General features: G+C 42.5%; 2 protein-coding genes across 4 annotated transcripts; both read left to right on the top strand.

Moving 5' to 3' along the window:
- The first annotated feature begins 399 nt into the window (after positions 1-399).
- pias1b (protein inhibitor of activated STAT, 1b) lies at positions 400-9,554 on the top strand. Of its 2 annotated transcripts, none has more exons than XM_053886412.1 (14): positions 400-455; positions 3,601-4,033; positions 4,102-4,186; positions 4,314-4,361; positions 4,695-4,785; positions 4,851-4,985; positions 5,068-5,173; positions 6,424-6,497; positions 6,610-6,770; positions 6,873-7,006; positions 7,085-7,262; positions 7,342-7,481; positions 7,573-7,610; positions 7,791-9,554. In XM_053886412.1, exons 1-14 carry the CDS (start codon positions 405-407, stop codon positions 8,118-8,120), a joined length of 2,004 nt encoding a protein of 667 aa, XP_053742387.1. In that variant the 5' UTR covers positions 400-404; the 3' UTR covers positions 8,121-9,554. The 2 variants fall into 2 exon arrangements, with proteins under 2 accessions (XP_053742387.1, XP_053742386.1); XM_053886411.1 differs by having other exon boundaries at positions 7,773-9,554.
- A 1,684-nt stretch (positions 9,555-11,238) lies between these two features.
- morf4l1 (mortality factor 4 like 1) lies at positions 11,239-15,289 on the top strand. Of its 2 annotated transcripts, none has more exons than XM_053885737.1 (12): positions 11,239-11,374; positions 12,977-13,023; positions 13,101-13,168; positions 13,266-13,352; positions 13,487-13,564; positions 13,647-13,672; positions 13,752-13,843; positions 13,942-14,043; positions 14,168-14,256; positions 14,320-14,492; positions 14,768-14,852; positions 14,923-15,289. In XM_053885737.1, exons 1-12 carry the CDS (start codon positions 11,335-11,337, stop codon positions 15,005-15,007), a joined length of 972 nt encoding a protein of 323 aa, XP_053741712.1. In that variant the 5' UTR covers positions 11,239-11,334; the 3' UTR covers positions 15,008-15,289. The 2 variants fall into 2 exon arrangements, with proteins under 2 accessions (XP_053741712.1, XP_053741713.1); XM_053885738.1 differs by lacking the exon at positions 11,239-11,374 and adding an exon at positions 11,754-11,964.
- Positions 15,290-18,371: the final 3,082 nt, after the last annotated feature.

Below are 18,371 nucleotides of genomic sequence, written 5' to 3'. Positions count from 1 at the left end.
ATGTGTGTTCTGTACTGTTTTATTTTGTGAACACTTTATGCGTCGCGGTGTGTGATTTAAATCACTCAGTGCACTTGAATGTAATGCGCATATAAATCGATCACAGCACATGTGACAAAGTTAAGGAGCCTCAGCTGTTCTGAACCCAGGGAGCAAAAATAGTAGGAGATGGTGAAGGAGCCATAAGGTGAAGGCGACTTGTGAGGGTTACGGATGTGTTATATGCGGACCCGGAGAGTGACTTGGGAGGATGGCTAAAGAGAGGTGGAAGAGTACGAAATACGATAGAATACTTTCGACAAGTGACAACTGACATTGTTCGGTGTTGCAACAGCGCTCTCTGCCGACCACCGTTCACAAGCGACACCCGATTTTGACCTGGCGTTGTCCCTGGAGATTGGCTGATGCGCATGCGCATACAATGTAACAAGATGGCGGAGAGTGCGGAACTGAAGGTAAAGCGAGCTTTTACGTTAGTTTCCCAAATAGACGCTTCCCGCACCCGCATTTGAATTTCAAAATACATCACGGTTAATATTCGGAGCGAATTTAAATTGAATTGTTGACCACTCGATATTATGTGACAAGGACAAAACGTACCGAAGTCATGACTATCTGTTAGCTGGATGCTAGCTCGCTATAGCATTAGCTTTGTTATTGTTGCCGAGGACCCGTTAGACAGTTTACGCTCCCTCTTTTGCGGATATCAATATTTATAGCATCGCATTTTGCCTCGCAAACATCAGACACAATTTCATGTAGCGAACACACACGCTGTGATTTTTTTCATACATAGTATATGTTGTATAATGCGCGTTAGACCGCAATATTTTTTTAAAAACGGGCTCTGTCTATTTCCTGGAAGACAGCTGTAGGTTAGATGCTTGTATGGCGTTATATCACACTGGTTCTTGAGACATTCACGTCGGCACTGTTACCTTTCGCGGTCGGTGCATCTGTGATGGCTTCAACTCATGTAGTCTTTGCTGAGAAAGATTAAAATGCCTTTAAGTTGAGTCAATCAATTGCGCGCAAGAAATAGTCGAGCGCTGGTCGCCGACTGCTGATAAATCACCGTTAAGCTTCTGCGTATTTTGACATGATGTTGGACTGAAATAAAACGTCATAGTAAAGAGTCTGTTAAGATTTATTTTAGAATGTTGCGTGGTTATGCCGGGGATGTTAAGCTCTGGCTCGCGCTCCTGAAAATTGATCTGATGTCGCGGTAAAAAGGAACAAACTGTGTGAACGGAAGTCTTTTCAGCGAGTCATTTTTAAAACTGAAGGTGATGTACTGTTTTCTGGGGATGTCAGGCTGTCACCTCCGTAATCCCCAGGGTTTGTCCGGTCTGCATCCTACAGAACGGATGTACTGTTTTCCTGTCCTCCTGTCCCTTGTTATGGTCATCAATAAAACAAATCGACATGTCATTGGCTTCAACAATTGTGTTCTGATGATCGACTTATCCTTCATACAGCTACTTACTATTCATAATCCAGCTGATTAATGTACGACATTGGAAAAAAGTAATAATAATTGTTGATTTAAAAATATGTGAAGCATTCCCATGATTGTTTGTGGTGTTGCTGCACCCAAGTATGTAAATTGGAGGAACCATAAATTACCATTTCATTTGTTTGGACGCCAAGCTTCTCATTTTACTGAAAAAGCAGGGTTTCTCTCATGAGCATGACCAAAGTATCCTTGGATTGCCTGTAAACTCATGGTGTCTGAGAAATAATAAGAGTATGACTCCCATCATCTTATGCTGTCTACTTTATTACCAAGGTATATTGTTTTAAATTTGACAGTTTGGAGACTTTTGTGTCAGGATTGAGTTCAACTACCTGGTGTTGTAATGCTACAGGTTTCTTCTGTCAAATTGTGAAGATACTGCGAGTAAAAGTTTGATTTCACCTAGTTTCACCTGAGCCATTTCTGTGTTTTTCAAAATAAATGTGTACTAGAAGCATTTCAGTAAATTAGGAACTGTGCTTTTGGTAAACACAGGTGTCTGTTACTGTCGACACGTGGCTCAGAGCAGTGTTGTCTGTGAGACATTGGGCTGTTCTGCTTCTTTTTGGTCCTATTTGCAAATGCTACATGAAATCAGCTCCCCTCCAGCCTGATCAAGTAGCAGAGCTGGTCAGTTAAAACTATTTTTCTCACAATTACGGCGCCCGAAAGTTATGTAAGCACACTAATCCACATGAAATGATTATTTTGCTGATCGTCTCCCCAATTGCTTTCATTCTGTCCCGATGCACTGTAAACGACTCTCTGCGCCTATTGCTAATGGAATGTCAGTCATCTAGTCACCCACTACACAGCCCACCACATTGCCAAACAAGAGTGATCGACCATCTATTTTGAGTGGGGGATGCTAGAATTGACCACCGTTTAGTGTCATTGCAGACCTAGGTACAACACCGGCATCGTTTTCCGTGTCAGAACCTCGCAGGATAGGACACACATGCAGGGTTCTGAGTCACAACAGTGGTGATTGCTGCTGAACAATCTCTCATGCTCAAACTGTGACAGAGGTGGAGAAGCCAAGCGATTTCTTCTCAAAAGGAACTTGTGAAAAATAAATATGATTGAAAAATGAAATTGCAGCTTCCTACATCAGAACCGCAGAAATACATTTGCACCCCAGTCATGTGTGCCTGCTCAGAGTGGGTTTTCAAAGCGCAGGTGGAAATGTTGTCACCTGTCTCCACTCTTCTCTGAAGCCAGACCATGTGAACAGACGTGATGAAATGTTATTTTCATTTACATTTTACACGTTGTTTTGTAATTATGATTCCTCCTGTTTTTTCCATTGTCTTTATTCGCATTTATATATTTTGCATCCCAGAAAACCGGCGATGAGGTGAATATCATTTGTGGTCTGAATTACATCATTACATTACAGCTTCAACTTGTAACTCACAAAAGTGTTGCCATCTATAACAGTTTTGAAGTAGTTTGGGTGGCCTGCTCCAAGTTGACATACGAGGCCAAGCAGAATTTAAGAAAATGGTTTTATAGGGATAATTTCCCGCACAACTCAGCTTCACAGTCTCTTAGAACTCCTGTTTTTAAAACCTCAGTCAAATCCTTTCACTTTAGACATGTTGTGCTTATTATGCAGCATTGTTCAGATAACAGCATGTCTGTCATAAAAAGTATTTTATTGGTACCAGTATATCTGTATTTTACTGATGTGCTATACTTACTAGTATTTATTTATCAGGTATTAATTCAGAAAACAGAGTAGTTCAATATGAAAACTCAGTGACTATTTCATTTTTCCCCTGTCATGTCGAATTATTTGATGTACTTTCATATTTAATTTCAGTGAACAATTGGTATATGGTCATGTCACCAATACAATCTCTCCTGCTGATTTTGTGAATCTAAATTATATTGCCTCAGACGTATTGATGTTTTTATTTTATTCATTGATATGAGAAACATTAGATTACACTGTGAACCATACTACAACTGACAACTGTTTATTAATAATCAGTTTAAAGCTCATAGTACGCAACTGTGGAAGAAGTCTTTTTTTTTTTTAATGAACTACTTCAGTAATGATCTTCTTTCTCTTTCATCAGCAAATGGTGATGAGCCTTCGAGTTTCGGAGCTCCAGGTGTTGTTGGGATATGCAGGAAGGAATAAACACGGGCGCAAACATGAACTTTTGACCAAAGCTCTCCACCTCCTGAAGGCCGGCTGTAGTCCTGCAGTGCAGATGAAGATCAAAGAACTTTACAGACGCCGTTTCCCAACCAAAATGGTTTCACCGGTGGACCTCGCCCTGCCCGGTGTCCATTCTGCCTCTAGCCTGCCCACTAGCCTAGCACAGCTTGGATTTGATAGCCACGGTTCTCCGTCACCTTTGTTGCCTGTTTCATTGCTGGGTCCGAAGCACGAGCTGGGTCTGCCTCACCTCCCGTCAGCTCTTCACCCTGTTCACCCGGATGTCAAGCTCCAGAGATTGCCCTTCTACGACCTTCTGGACGAGCTCATTAAGCCAACCAGCCTGGGTGAGTTTCAGCCCTGCACATCTGGTCTTTTGAGTTGCCTCACATCTGACGCCTGGTTTCTCTTTAAGCCTCAGACAACAGTCAACGGTTCCAGGAAGCATGCTATGCCTTTGCATTAACGCCACAACAGGTTCAACAGATAAGTAGCTCGATGTAAGTGGAAAAAAAAACCTAACCTTCACCTATGCTACAACTATCTGTTTTTTATTACTGACCCAGAATGTGACACCACTCTCATCTGATTCTGTTTGTGATCACTGCCTTTCATTATATTTCATAGGGATATCTCTGGAACCAGGTGTGACTTCGCAGTTCAAGTCCAGTTACGGTAAATCTAACATTTAATTGTAATAATTTATATTATAATATCAATCTGGCTGCCTACTGAGATGACTGCTGAAACCAGATGTGCCTGGTAACTCTCCGCTTCTCTTTTAGCTTTTATTCTTCTTTATTTTTTGATAAATTTCAAGAATTGTTTTTTTCTCAATTAAGTTTAATATGAACTACCAGATGCTGAGTTAGGTGAAGCACTGCCCCAATTTTTTATGTGATCTTTTAGGCCGTTCTTCCTTAAATTGTCTTGCTGCGTAACCAATCTTCTCATACCATTGAAGTAACTTGTTACATATTTGTCTGTGTCTTTATTTTGTTACTCTAGCTTTTGTTTATCAGAGACAAGTTGTCCTCAGGAGGATCATTTCCCACCAAACCTGTGTGTGAAGGTGAACGGGAAGCTCTGCAACCTGCCGGTGAGTCTCATCCCAGGACTCAGCCCCCTGGTCTGTGTCTCTAACAATCTGTTCCCTTCCTGCAGGGCTATCTCCCTCCTACCAAAAATGGAGTTGAACCAAAAAGGCCCAGTCGTCCAATCAACATCACGTCACTGGTCCGGCTGACCACCACCGTCCCCAACACGATTGTTGTGTCATGGACTTCAGAAATTGGGAGGGTATGGAAGCGATCCAAGTCAGGTGACCTTGATGTGTCGGTCAGCTCAGCGTGACAGAACTTGTGCTTTTATCTCCCGGCAGAATTTCTCCATGGCTGTTTATTTGGTACGACAGCAGTCGTCAGCAGTGTTGTTGCAAAGACTACGAGCCCGAGGAATTAGAAACCCTGACCACTCGAGGGCACTGAGTAAGTCCAGATATTTCAGTAATGCAATCATTCATTCTAACAGTGTGATATCTGATAGTCACAGTTTGTTGATGAAGCTCAACTCTGTGCTGGAAGGGCTGTCTTGAAGCTGAGCTCTTGGCAGTTTCGTGCCACATATCTAGGCTATTTTGTTAGTTCTTAAAATGACATCACTGGAATGTAGGACTCCCATCTCAACATGAACAAACACCATTCTCATAAAAACGCTGAAACACCTTAAAGCCTAAAAACAACGAGAGAAGAACAGACTTCTGAAGCTCTGCTCCCACTGGGTAGAATTTTGCCTGGCTCCTTGGCAATAACTGTGAAGTTGAATCAGTGTAGAGACATAAACACTGTGCAGAACTCTGCCTAATAACCAACACACCTGCGACTGACTCGCTCCTGTTTTCACTCATAACATTCACTCAGCGATGCAAACTGGTTTGATCAGACTTTTTTTTAGATCATGAGCAATCTTATTTCCATGCTTTCAATTTCAAGTTCTTAGTTTTCTAGGTCTAAGACAGAGGTGTGCAATTCAATTTCCTAAAGGGCCACATTACAAGCTGTATCTGTTGTGAGGGGCCATCACGCCAAAAGAAAGACAGCGATGACTACAAAACATGATGAAGTAATCCAAAATATATACTGAGGTAACAAGGACAAAATGAAGCTAAGAATATGAAATGTAACTAAGGTTATTAAGTGCCATGAGACCTATTGAAATATTTCATTTTATATGCTCTTAAATTGAATATAAATCAACTATGGACTAGACTTTCAAGTTAAAAAGTCAATTTATTCCAAAGTGCTTTATTTAATGCCGAAGTGGTGGTGGTGAATAAAAGAGAGAATGAATAAGGCAGAAGAATTCGGACACATTATTTATAGTTTTAGTCTGACGTCAAACGGGCCATGAAAATACAGGCATCAGGCCGCATATGGCCCCCGGGTCGCACCTTGCCCAGGTCTGGTCTAAGGTTAAGATGGACAGCTACTTTTGCTGGCTACTATAGTCTGTTAGTTTGGCATTATAAATACATCCTTTCAACTATTTATTTAAGGATGGAGTTTGGGGGGAAACTACATCACTGCATATGGTTGCATCACGTATACATCTGTATACCATTGTCAGCAAAAAGTCTAGTCTAGTGTTTTCTTAACCCTGTTTAACAGTTGACGTCACATAACCTTTATGCCACAGGATGTTTTTGCAAATGATTGATTTGTTTTATTCTTGTTTTCAGTCAAAGAAAAGCTGACAGCAGATCCCGAGAGTGAGATCGCCACCACAAGTCTACGAGTGTCTCTTTTGTGTCCTGTAAGTTCTCACTCCTTTTATGTCATTGATCTGTGGAACAAGTGTGTTGCTGGTCGCTTTCACGAGAGCAGCTGTGGACACGAGAGGTGACGTGTGCTTTGTCTTCATTCAGCTGGGCAAGATGCGGCTGACGATCGCGTGCCGCGCGCTAACGTGCTCACACCTTCAGTGCTTCGATGCTACGCTTTATATCCAAATGAATGAGAAGAAGCCGACGTGGGTCTGTCCTGTCTGTGACAAAAAAGCGCCTTACGAGCACCTCATTATTGACGGGTGAGCACACTCACGCCTGACAGTTGTATTCATGAGCCATAGTACTGAAAAACCATTCGCCCTACATTCTAATCAAACTGTGACCTGACTCCCTCCACACAGGTTATTCATGGAAATCTTGAATAGCTGTTCTGACTGTGATGAAATTCAGTTTAAAGAGGACGGAAGCTGGTCACCCATGAGGTCCAAGAAAGAAGTGCAGGAAGTCTCAGCTTCGTACTGCGGCGTTGACAATGGTGACCGCTTCAGCCGATTTTGAGAATTGTGCGTTATTTGGTTTCTTTTTGGGCTCATCTTTTTGCCGCCTGTTGCAGATTTGTCAAGAACAATGGCGCAGGAGCAAAAGCGCGGATCTTTGAACGACAGCAGTAAAAAAGTGGATGTGATTGACCTGACACTGGATAGCTCTTCAGACGATGAGCCCGATGATGAGCCGCCTCCGAAAAGGGCCTGTCCGTCACTGTCGCCAGTCTCTCCTCCTGCCACAAAGGGGTATGTTACGCTACATGGTGCGTTGTACGCCTCCTGTGAATAAGTGGCTTCAGCTTTTGTTTTTTTTTCCTCCATTCAGAGTCCTGAACCTGCACAACCAGGTGTCGCCAGTGACCAGAGCTCCCAGCATGCCGCCTGTGGAGACCAGCTACATTCCTCCACCTCCACCTCTAATCCAGGACTACCGTCACTATTACCATACTGGTAGTGAGCTACCAGGTGCGGCCCTTACTCACCTGTCATGCTGTTAAACGCCTGTCGTCCTCACTTGTCTGACTGACTCATCCGTCGGGTGTTTGTTTTCTTGCAGATCTCAATTTCTTCTCCATCCTACAAGGCGACAATCAGGTACATCATTTTCTAGAAAAGTATTTAAATAGTGTGTCAAGCATTTTAAGTTTACAAGGTGTTGAAGTATACAGTGTCCTTCAGAAGATTGTGTGAAATCTGACAGTGATTCTACATGACACGTTATTGGCCGTTTCATAACGCTGTGTTTCTAATACTCAGCTGTTTTCGTCCGGTCAGCATTACAACATGGTGATGGCCGCCGCCGCAGCAGCTTCGGCTTCAGCGTCAGAAGACCACGACCTGCTCCTCAACCGCTTCCTGCCCTACACCTCTTCCCAGATGTTGCGAGAACAGCCCGGCACCCCAGGGAGCAGCACGCTGGTGGCCACAAACGGAGGCAGCAACAGTGGCAGCACCAGCAGCCTGGTGTCTTCCAGCAGCCTGCGGGACAAGGACAGAGAGCGGGACAGGGACAACCACACCATCTCAGGATTGTCCAGGTCTTCTGTAGATGCAGCGACGGCGGCCATTTATGGCTCCATATCTGACGTTATCTCTCTGGACTAGAGCGACTGGACTACACAACAAGGGACACCTCCAGAACACAAGTTCTTTGTAAATACGGAAGAGGAAGACGAAAGAATACAGTACTATGTACAGAGAGGAAAATCTATTTTCAATTTTACTTATCATATGTATATAAACTTAGGACGCTTCTTGTCCAGTGAGTTTCTTCAGTTGATATTTTTCTGTGAACACTGAAGACTTTTTCACACCTCTTCATGTGCTCCTTTATATTATATTGTACCTTTTGTACTTGGTTTTTACAGTTTTATGTTTCAATATTCCATTTTAATGGCATTATTCCATGATAATGCCATGTGCACAGAACCATGAGGAAGTGGCACGCTGTGGAACGTGATGTCTAGATCGTGAAAGAAGACGGGCATTGTTTTAGATGTACAAAAGGTAAACGTCACACCAAACTGTTCAACACTTTATTACCTAAATTGCAGCAACTTTTGTCAAAAGCGTCTTTGGCAGCAGACAGATCTGGTCACTTTTGCAGTCACTGTAGGTTTTCATGAAAGACATTCATGCTGTGGTCTTGTTATTTTAAAGGTATTATTTATAATGTAACTTATGTCGGATGGATGCTGTTTTTGTTTTTGTTTTGTTTTCTAAGGAATCATTCCCTTGCCTCTCAGCTGTTGCCACTAGAGTTGCAAAAGGACTCGCTAGGTCCTTTGGTTGTCACTGCTCTCTTCTCTTGCCTCTCAACTGAATCCATGCTGCCGTGAACAAAATCTTAGAGTAAGTAAAAGTGAACTTAAGTCAGTATTTGAACAGGTTTTGATCTGTTGCCACATCCACCCTCCCTTTTCTGCTGAGGTACAAATTAAAGTCTCATCACAGATGACTGGTTAATGCTTGGACTTTGTTTTTGAAGGACACAGAAATAAGCATCATTTTTAAAGACACTTGTTTTTAAACAGGCGGTAGATCAGCACTTCGGCTTTGGAACCTCCCCCCTGAAAAAGCTCTCCTGCTTCATTGCTGTCAAGTGACCTGTCAAAGCACAGAGCCGTGTTGTAGTTTAGCTGACAAAGTAACTGTGATCGTCCTCGAGTGAATCACACAACACATTTGTTTTGGCCGTCGGGGTCAAAACCATTGAAGTAACTATCAACCCCCGCCCTTCCTTGACTTGTGCTTACAATACAATTATTTATTATCATATATATTTTCAGCATTCGTTTGATTTTTTTGTGGATATGCATTGCTGTCATTGTATGTGATATTTCTTTTGTAATTATATAATTAATGCTATTTAAAAAACAATGTCATTGTTGCTTGACATGCATCGTAACATTTTCTGTTTCTCTCCAATTTAATATCAGATGATGTCAATAACTCAGTAGAGGCTCTGATCATTTTTGAACCGCTTCAAGGTCTCCTGTGCTGTTTGATATTTGTAAGAATTAAACAGATCAGAAAGTGCATCTTTGTCATCCATCTGAACAGAAGACAGTGTGGTTCACATTTGAAATATCCTTACCACAGAAAGGAAAACACAGATGTATCACGTATACGTTGAGCTTTCAGAGCGTGTAATTTTGTACTTCTCTTTTTCGTTTGGCATCTATTTTTATCATAAATCTGGTCAATATTAAAAATAAGTCCGGCCACATTGATGCTGAAAAAACAAATGATCCTGCTATGTTTTATATATATATATATATATATATATATATATATATATATATATATATATATATATACACACTATTTTTTCGTTCACGTAGTCCAGAGAAATAAAAATGAAGTCCTCTATTATCCTTGTTTTTTCAGAGCTCAAATGCAGACTAGAGAGGGATGTGTTGCAGGAACGAAAAATGACCTGATGTTATGCAGGTTTTCAAATCCATGGCTGGTTTCACTCCCACGTTAAATGTTGCTCAAAAGAGAGCGAGCGCGTATGATCTCTTTGGGGGCGTGTCGGTGTGTTTGATTGACAGCAGCTGGCCACCTGCCATGTCGTGTGCGATTAAGTTTTGCTGGCGCCAGCACTTGTGTAACGTCACACCAACTATCACAGGTAAAGCTCACTGTTCCGCCGCTTGTTTTTGCGCCTGCGTTGACGTGTTTTGTGGCCGTTCAGGTGTGTGTTTGTTCAACTGAGCGAGCTTGGTATCGCTCGGTATCACATTTGAGGTCGATAGATTGCTCAATAAATAAGCACATTTAATACTCTGCGATGTATTATTCACGTATTGTCAGTGTTTTGTTTCTGGGTTCAGGAGCTTTTAAGCCGCTCAAGTCACTTTGGTGCTGTACAGAATGTGTATGTTTTACACAACCCTTTCCTTATATAATCAAATCTGCCCAATGAAAACCGTGTAGAATCAGAAACATCTTGGAGGACCTGTTTATATATATATATATATATATATATATATATATATATATATATATATATATATATATATATATATATATATATATATATATATATATATACACTACAGAACCAAAATTCCGATTGTGATAATGTTATTTTTTAAGTTGACCAACAGGGTATTAATGGTCACGACAGGCAGTGAAACTAGGAATGAGCAAATGATGGATAGTTTTCATTTTCGCTCGATATTTTTAGCTTTTGCATTTGAAATGGCTTGAATTACAACATTTCACTGAGATGTTTTTCCCCATTCATTTTTGAAAGAGCAAGCGAGTGAGATTTCAAATACAATTACAGCCAATTCAATTTTGTGTGCAGTACTAATAGTTGTAAGAATTCTGAATGTTTATAAGAATGGACTATTTAAAATAATAAAACATTGAGAGATGCTTTTTTCAATTAGCTTCCGGGTGAATTTCCTTTATTTGTGGTTCATCCCTCTCATTGACGAGCAGTAAATATAGAGTATTACAGGTGTATAAATGGTCAACACATTTCGTACCATTTAAAATAAATAATAAATAAAAATAAATTGCACTTTCACATCAAGAGACGGGCTTTATAGAGAATTACGGGGATGAAAAAAAACACTCAGATCTCAACATCTGATGGCCAAGTTGACTCATTTCCTTATTTCCCTTCAAATGAAATCATTTGAATAAATCCAGGAGTGTCTTTTTAAAAGCAAGCTTGAGACGGACGCGGCTCATGTTTATTGCGTCACAATGTGCGTGATGACGTTTTCTTAGAGCGCGGCGCCGTTTCAGTGTGGAATGGGAGCTGTCGATTTTTTCCATATTTTGATAGCTTAATCCTTGAATGGCGCCGAAACAGGACCCGAAACCTAAATTTCAAGAAGGTACCCACCACTTCCTGGCACATGCGTGATAACCGAGCGGACTGCGTGCGTCTATTCACCCGGAAACGGCCTGAACCTAGCTTAGCTTGTTGCTCACCGCTGTGCTGCAACTGTTAGCGCTGATTGTTTTCTAGGGAATACTGAAATATATCCGATGTTTCTGTGCACTGATTTCACCTGCATGTGTTAGCCGTGGACAGTATGATGCTGTTACACCATTGCACTGCTGTTTCCCCTTCTCTCCAACGTTAAAACCACCACATTTTGCTTCTTAGCATTAGCTTCTTTCATGCCCAGTTGATCTTCTCATTGATCTCACTGTGGTTATTGTTTGCTTCGAGGTGAGCCACATATCATCTGTCTCTGCCGCATTTACAATACAGTTCGCGAAGCGATGTGTTTGTTTCGTGTGCATGTGGTCAACAGGCTACTTGCACCGTTGCATCTGCTCATACATGCGGTTAAATGTCACAGTTTTAACAATTTCTGTCTCTGCAACAATAGTCGCTGGGTCCATCCATTAGTTTGTAACTCCCAAGTATTTCGACAGTGGACTCATCGCAAAATCCAAAAGTAAATACAAAACCAAAGTAAGGTGTATTTTTACTTGGCAAAAGCGCACTAGTTATTGTTGACCATGTTTTACTTTTAGCAGTCTTAAATCTGAAGTAAACTACAGTGGTACCTCGGTTCTCGACCACAATCCGTTCCAGACGGCCGTTCGAGAAGCGATTTGTTCGAAATCTGTATCGATTTTTCCCATTACAATGAATGGAAAAAGAAAATGCGTTCCAAGCCTTCAAACAGGCTTTTGTAGGAGTGAATGTAGAGTGTCTGCTGCAGGTGCGCCGTTCCTCTATGTGTGTGGCCGCTGCATGTGGGAGGGGTTGCCGAGTGAGTGACGTCTCTCCAGAAGGGAAGAGGTGCCCGGTGCGTGTCCAGCTCTGAATGTGCGCTTCTGTGCAGTTTGGCTGTGACAAAGTCATAAACCAAGTAACTTAGCTCTGTCCCAGACTCGCCTCATCCCTGTCCCAGCTCCAGCCCACAACAGGACATCAAACCCTGGAGTGAGCGCTCCAGCCTCGGAGGTGTGGAGAGTGAGCACCTCCCCTGTGACACTCTACCACGGTCCAGTGCGGAGACAGGAAAGGTTTTACACCTCAATATGAAGAAAAACAGCCAGTAAATGTAGCTAACGGGACACGTCTGCATACAGAGGCCGCGTTATACACAATAACAAAGCGCGTCTGGGTCAGCTGATCGGTGTGTGCATGTTATGGTTTTTTTCGGGGGCGTTCGAGTTCTGGATTTTCGTTCGAAGTCCGAAGCAAAAAAATCTCGACATTTTTGTTCGAACTCCGATTTGTCCGAAGTCCGGGACGTTTGAAAATCGAGGTACCACTGTATTTCTAATGGACAGGAATGTGTTCAATTACATTACATATGTGTTCAAACTTCCCATTGTGTATGAAAGTTTAGGGACTCTACTAGCATTCAGTATTAGTTGCAGTAGTTTGTTCTGGGTGTCTTTCTTGTTTTGTTCTGTATATTTTACTGCTACTGTTTGCCCTCTAATGTAAACCACTCGTTTTCCTTGTGCAGGTGAAAGAGTGCTGTGTTTTCACGGGCCATTGTTGTATGAAGCAAAGGTGAGCTGCAGACCAGACTCTTCTATGTGTTGATCTGTTGCTGTGATCTTTGGCTAATGGCTCATCTCTCTTTTCAGTGTGTTAAAATAAACATCAAGGAAAAGCAAATCAAATACTTTATTCATTATAGTGGGTGGAACAAAAAGTGAGTAGCGATGCTTCTGACAGCATGACGTGTGGATTTGAATGTTGACGTGAAGGAGGGTGTCTGATGTTTCCCATGTCTCCCTTGCTTGTTGTAGCTGGGACGAATGGGTTCCTGAAAGCAGAGTGCTTAAGTATGTGGACAGTAACCTGCAGAAACAGAAAGAGCTTCAGAGGGCCAATCAGTAAGTCTGCATGAGGTGGACCTTCTTGTTGTGGTTCTACTTTTGTTATGGTTATTTGAAGTACAGAGGTCCTCATGGAGGCGAATGAAAACAGGCTTGTGGTCACATGAAATGATCTGCTCCTATTCTCCTAGAGACCATTATGTGGAGGGAAGAATGAGGGGAGCTGCACCGAATAAGAAGATACCTGCGGCGCCGCAGAAAAATGACGTGTGAGTTTCTCACGCTAAATTCAGTCAAAGCTCATCTGTTCCACCTGATGTGTGTGTTGATTTTGTTTTGCATCTCTTGCAGTAAGAACAAAAAGAACAAACAGAAGCGTAAGTGTTTTTGACCGTTGAAAGCCACCAGGCTCCTCCCCCATGCTGTCACAAGTCGATCATGGTTCTTTCTCTGCAGCTCCTGGTGCTGGAGAAGGAACGAGTTCTGGAGGAGACCCGACTCATCCTCCCAGGAAGAAGAGGGCTCGTGTCGACCCAACAGTAGAGAGCGTAGGTTTCAAGTCATGTCGCTGTGGAAAAAAAAACATCCTAGAAAACTCAATGTTTATTACCAGATCTTTCTCTGTCTAACTCTGGTTTTATCTCAGGAGGAAACCTTTGTAAATAGAGTTGAAGTGAAGGTAAAAATTCCAGAGGAACTGAAACCGTGGCTTGTCGATGACTGGGACCTAATTACACGGCAGAAGCAGGCAAGTCCTCTTTCTTCTAAACTTTCTGTGCCACTTTGGCTGCCACTCTGACTCCTTCACTGAATGATAGCTCTGAGACTGGAAATGGCCTGGCGTCACTTTTTGTCGTGTTTGTTTTCTCCAGTTATTCCACCTTCCTGCTAAAAAGAATGTGGATTCCGTTTTGGAAGATTATGCAAACTACAAGAAATCGAGAGGCACCTCAGACAGCAAGTATGTGGCCATCGCCGCCTCATGTTGGCAGCGCTGAGCTTCTCCTTCTCCGTCCTCCTGCAGGGAGTTTGCTGTGAACGAGGTCGTGGCCGGGATCCGAGAGTATTTCAACGTCATGCTGGGGACGCAGCTTCTTTACAAGTTTGAAAGGCCGCAGTACGCAGACATCCTGGCCAACCACCCAGACACATCCATGTCTCAGATCTACGGGGCGCCGCACCTGCTGCGACTGTTTGGTGAATTCTTGCCCTTAAACCATTCAGGAGTTGTGAAAACAAATTATGCTCATGGATTCCAGATATGAGTAGAAATGAGAATGGAGTCTTCATTCGAAGACAGTAAGAGGAAGCTCATTCTTTGTCATTGTCTTTCCACCTTCTGCTTAAACTGTCAGTTGGTCATGGAGGGGCTTTTGGTTGGCCGTCTGACTTCATAGCTCTTACTCAAGTATATAAACCGACTGGCCCGTGAGAAGGTCACTGAGCAAGGGTCTGCGTTTTTCTCTTGACAGTGAGAATCGGGGCGATGCTGGCCTACACACCGCTGGACGAGAAGAGCCTGGCGCTGCTGCTCAGTTACCTGCAGGACTTCCTCAAGTGAGTTCTCGTCTCCTGCCATGACTTCAGCTCCTGCAGAATCGAGAACCTCATGTGGCCCCTGTTTCAGGTACCTGGTGAAAAACTCTGCGATGCTCTTCAACGCCAGCGACTATGAAGTTGCCCCTCCAGAATATCACCGCAAGGCAGTGTAAGAAGGCATTTGGTTTCGACCTAACTGGACTGATAGGGAACTTTTTTTTTTTTTTCGAGAAGAATTGATTTCCCCGAATCTGGACGAGTTATTTTGTTTTGACATGAAAAGCTGCTGAGTCTGCTCGTTTTTGTTGTTGGTATGTTTTTGAGTACCACGCTTCACTTCCTGGTTTGACTTCAACAGAAATGTTCCACGTTAATTCCAGCATTTCACTTTGTAGTTTTCATTTGGTTCAGATGCTAAACTTGACTATTTTCTAATAAAAGTGTTCAAACTTAAATGCTGTTCTCTTGAGGATATTTTGGACAACACAACTATTGTACAGTGTTTTTAGCGAGCTGAAAGTGAAAACATGCACCAGTCCAGGTCATTTGACCCTCAGAGTCACCATTTGGTGACCATGATGTCTTTACTTGTTCTTCATCTAAATGAGTCCATCCCAAATACTATCATTTTTAAAAGACTCTCCGGATGATTCAGTGATGCGTCCGCTTTGTCCAGTAGGGGGCAGCAGTCGTATTATTCAACTATTAAAACGTCAGGATGCAGGAATCAATAACAGGCTTAGTGTTTAAAAAAAACTATTTTTTTAAATGTGATTTTCTTGAATTCTGTTCCCCTTGATTTTTTTTCTTTTTTTATCTCTGCATTGATTTTATATTTTAGGATTTTATGTATAATGTGGACTTGCACTAAGAAGGTGTGCCGTGCACTCATGAAGAGCGACCTACCCTCAATATCAGCATCTGATCATTGAGCCTGGTTTCATGTCGTCCTCTTTAGTCGTATTGAGCAATTGCATTTGTGCCACAGGGTGTTGGTGAGCAGTGGCTTGAAGTGCTGCCAACAGGTTCAACATGTAAAATATGGAATGATATTCCCTCAATTGACTTTGTAAAAGAAAGCTTTAACTCGTAACCTGAAGCTGGTGGGTTATTATGACCTTTTCAGTCTTTGTTTTCATTGGTGCTGGATGCTGAAAGTCGAGGTTGGTCACTCAGGTGCTGTTCTCCATCAGAGACATGAATGGATCATTGATGTGCTGCTGACACTACTGCGTGTAGGCAGCAGGGGGCAGCGTTCTTCACGAGTTCTTCCTTTGTTTCGTGAGTTAATGGTGGGGAGGTTCGCGCCTTGAAAACTGTCGCCGTTTGAAGGTTATTTTTTAAATGGACACAGTATGCCCTGAAACGTGAGGTGGATATTGACTTCAGTGTGATTTGTGCTTTCTTCTAATGGCAGCAACAATTGAGTCTTTGAAAAGAAACGTCCTATCATCCAATTTCCCCCTCCAAACTTAACTGAGACCAGATGACGGAGCTGTGCACCTCTGTGAGGTCAGCGAGGGGTCGCCAGGTGACACCCACATGTCCATGTGAGAAACATACACGGGCTGATCCTCGGTGTGTCACACTGAAGTTTGGGGATTCAGTAGTGTCCTGACTGGTCTCTGGGGTCTCACCACGTCTGTTATGATCATATTTAAAGGCTGGAAGAGTTGCAGCGACACTTGTTCTACAGGCCACACTTTCCATCGAGCTGAACTTGATGCTGAGGAAGGTGGATGAGACGAATAGTGACGTCACAAACTGTAAACGCACAGCCTGACTGTAATGTTCAGTGTGATTAGGGCTGCAACGATTAGTTGACGTCATCGATAACGTCGACAACAAAAATTCGTCGACCTCAAAATCTGAGCCACGATGCGTCGCGTTGCTCTAAATCGAGAACTGGTTGTTATTCAGAAGCAGTGAGAATGTATCACATTCTCTGGAATCATTGTGTTAATCTCTGCTCCTTTAACTGGTTCCTGACTGAGGTCCGACTCCAACTGGCCACCGTCGCTGCCTCGCGTCCCCACCTCCGACTGACCAGTCACAGAGGAGAGTTCGAGCGGCGACAGGTCGTCGTGTTCAAAAGTGTGGCTTCGTATTGTTTGTGAAGATAATGTGTCTTGAGGATGAGCAAAACCCTTCGACACCATGGTAGAATAATGAGTGCGCCGTGTTTGGTCTGTGACGCCACACACCCTCGAGCTAACAGCTAGCATGTCGGTTAGCACGGAGCTAACTTGTTGTAAGTTGTAGATGGAGTGAAGTGTCTGAACTGTCTCTCTCCTCCCCCTAATAATAACCAGAACTGAACCAGGGAGCTCCACTGAACACGTCGTTCACATCTTATTCAAATAAGACCCTCTGATATGGATGTTGAGACATTTTATATTAGATATTGATGGTTTAAAATTCTTCTCAGGGACCAGTATAGACCTCCGTTTTAAAGACCTGGAGCTCTCTGTCGACTCTTTTATGCTTCACAGGGTTAATACATGTCCCTGGTGTCATTATTTTAATATACTTCTTTCGTAATGTATGATGTCTGAGTATCACAGTGAGAGGATTTATGCAACTTCAGGTTAAACAGAAATTCAAAATAGGTCCAAACAAAGGTAATCGCAATTAGTCGGCTAATCGAAAAAATAATGACTAGATTAGTCGACAATGAAAATAATTGTTAGTTGCAGCCCTACTTATTGATACTTATTTCCTGTGTTCAGTGAATGTGTGCTTCAAATTCAGGTGGACATTCTGTCTTTACTTACTTTCTCTATGCAGACAGTCTTCAGGTGCATTAATCCATGGCCTAATTTTGATGTTGAAAATAAGATAGCACATGGTAACAGTCGACTTTGAACCAACAATGTGACTTTTTCCATCAAACAAATACAGTAGTTAATAGAATTTCGTCAGACTCGTCACTGTATTTTGTCTTTTTTTTTTTTGCTAATTTTTATACTGATATATTTCCACAGTCCTAAATTCATCCTGAAAAAAATGAAAAACAGAAGTTAATAAATATATTTGAAACTTTATTCCAAAACTCCTCTTTGGGTGCTTCTATTGAGTGAAAATCGATCGATTGTCAAATTGTTGGTTGTTAAAAGAAACCAAATGAAACCTGTATCTACGTTGGTGTCCCTTACTCGGAGTCCCGAATCATAAATATATATAAATTCTGACTCTTTTTCATGTGTTTTGGTGCCTCACGGCGATACGTCAATCACTCCGATGTTAAATCGCCGTGGAAATGTGACGCCAATAAAAAAAAAAGATGGCCATCCAATCCTTTCTAAGCCTGAGAAAAACTCACAGGAGGGTGTGTGTGTGTGTGTGTGTGTGCGTGTGTGTGAGAGGAGGCGGGGAGGGGGGCGGCTCTCCAATGTGATCAGTGGAACTGGACTGATGAAAGCCATTTGTGCTCGACATGATTCCACAACAGCGCCACCATCTGCTGGAGGCCCTTTGAGGTGAAAAACCGCCGGTTTCTCATGTGGTGCTGAATGTTTCCCCAGACCAGGGGTTAGT

This window comes from Synchiropus splendidus, chromosome 14 (assembly GCF_027744825.2).
Source record: "Synchiropus splendidus isolate RoL2022-P1 chromosome 14, RoL_Sspl_1.0, whole genome shotgun sequence".
Taxonomy (NCBI): domain Eukaryota; kingdom Metazoa; phylum Chordata; class Actinopteri; order Syngnathiformes; family Callionymidae; genus Synchiropus; species Synchiropus splendidus.
Note: the sequence above shows the minus strand (reverse complement) of the source record. Positions and strands in the feature narration are given on the sequence as shown.

Excerpts from the sequence above, each read along its gene's own strand:
- pias1b (XM_053886411.1), top strand. The coding sequence starts at position 405 with ATGCGCATGCGCATACAATGTAACAAGATGGCGGAGAGTGCGGAACTG. Across the intron at positions 456-3,600 it reads CGGAGAGTGCGGAACTGAAG|CAAATGGTGATGAGCCTTCG; the intron begins GTAAAGCGAGCT and ends CTCTTTCATCAG. Across the intron at positions 7,263-7,341 it reads TCTCCTCCTGCCACAAAGGG|AGTCCTGAACCTGCACAACC; the intron begins GTATGTTACGCT and ends TCCTCCATTCAG.
- morf4l1 (XM_053885737.1), top strand. The coding sequence starts at position 11,335 with ATGGCGCCGAAACAGGACCCGAAACCTAAATTTCAAGAAG. Across the intron at positions 13,169-13,265 it reads TATAGTGGGTGGAACAAAAA|CTGGGACGAATGGGTTCCTG; the intron begins GTGAGTAGCGAT and ends TGCTTGTTGTAG. Across the intron at positions 14,257-14,319 it reads AGAGGCACCTCAGACAGCAA|GGAGTTTGCTGTGAACGAGG; the intron begins GTATGTGGCCAT and ends GTCCTCCTGCAG.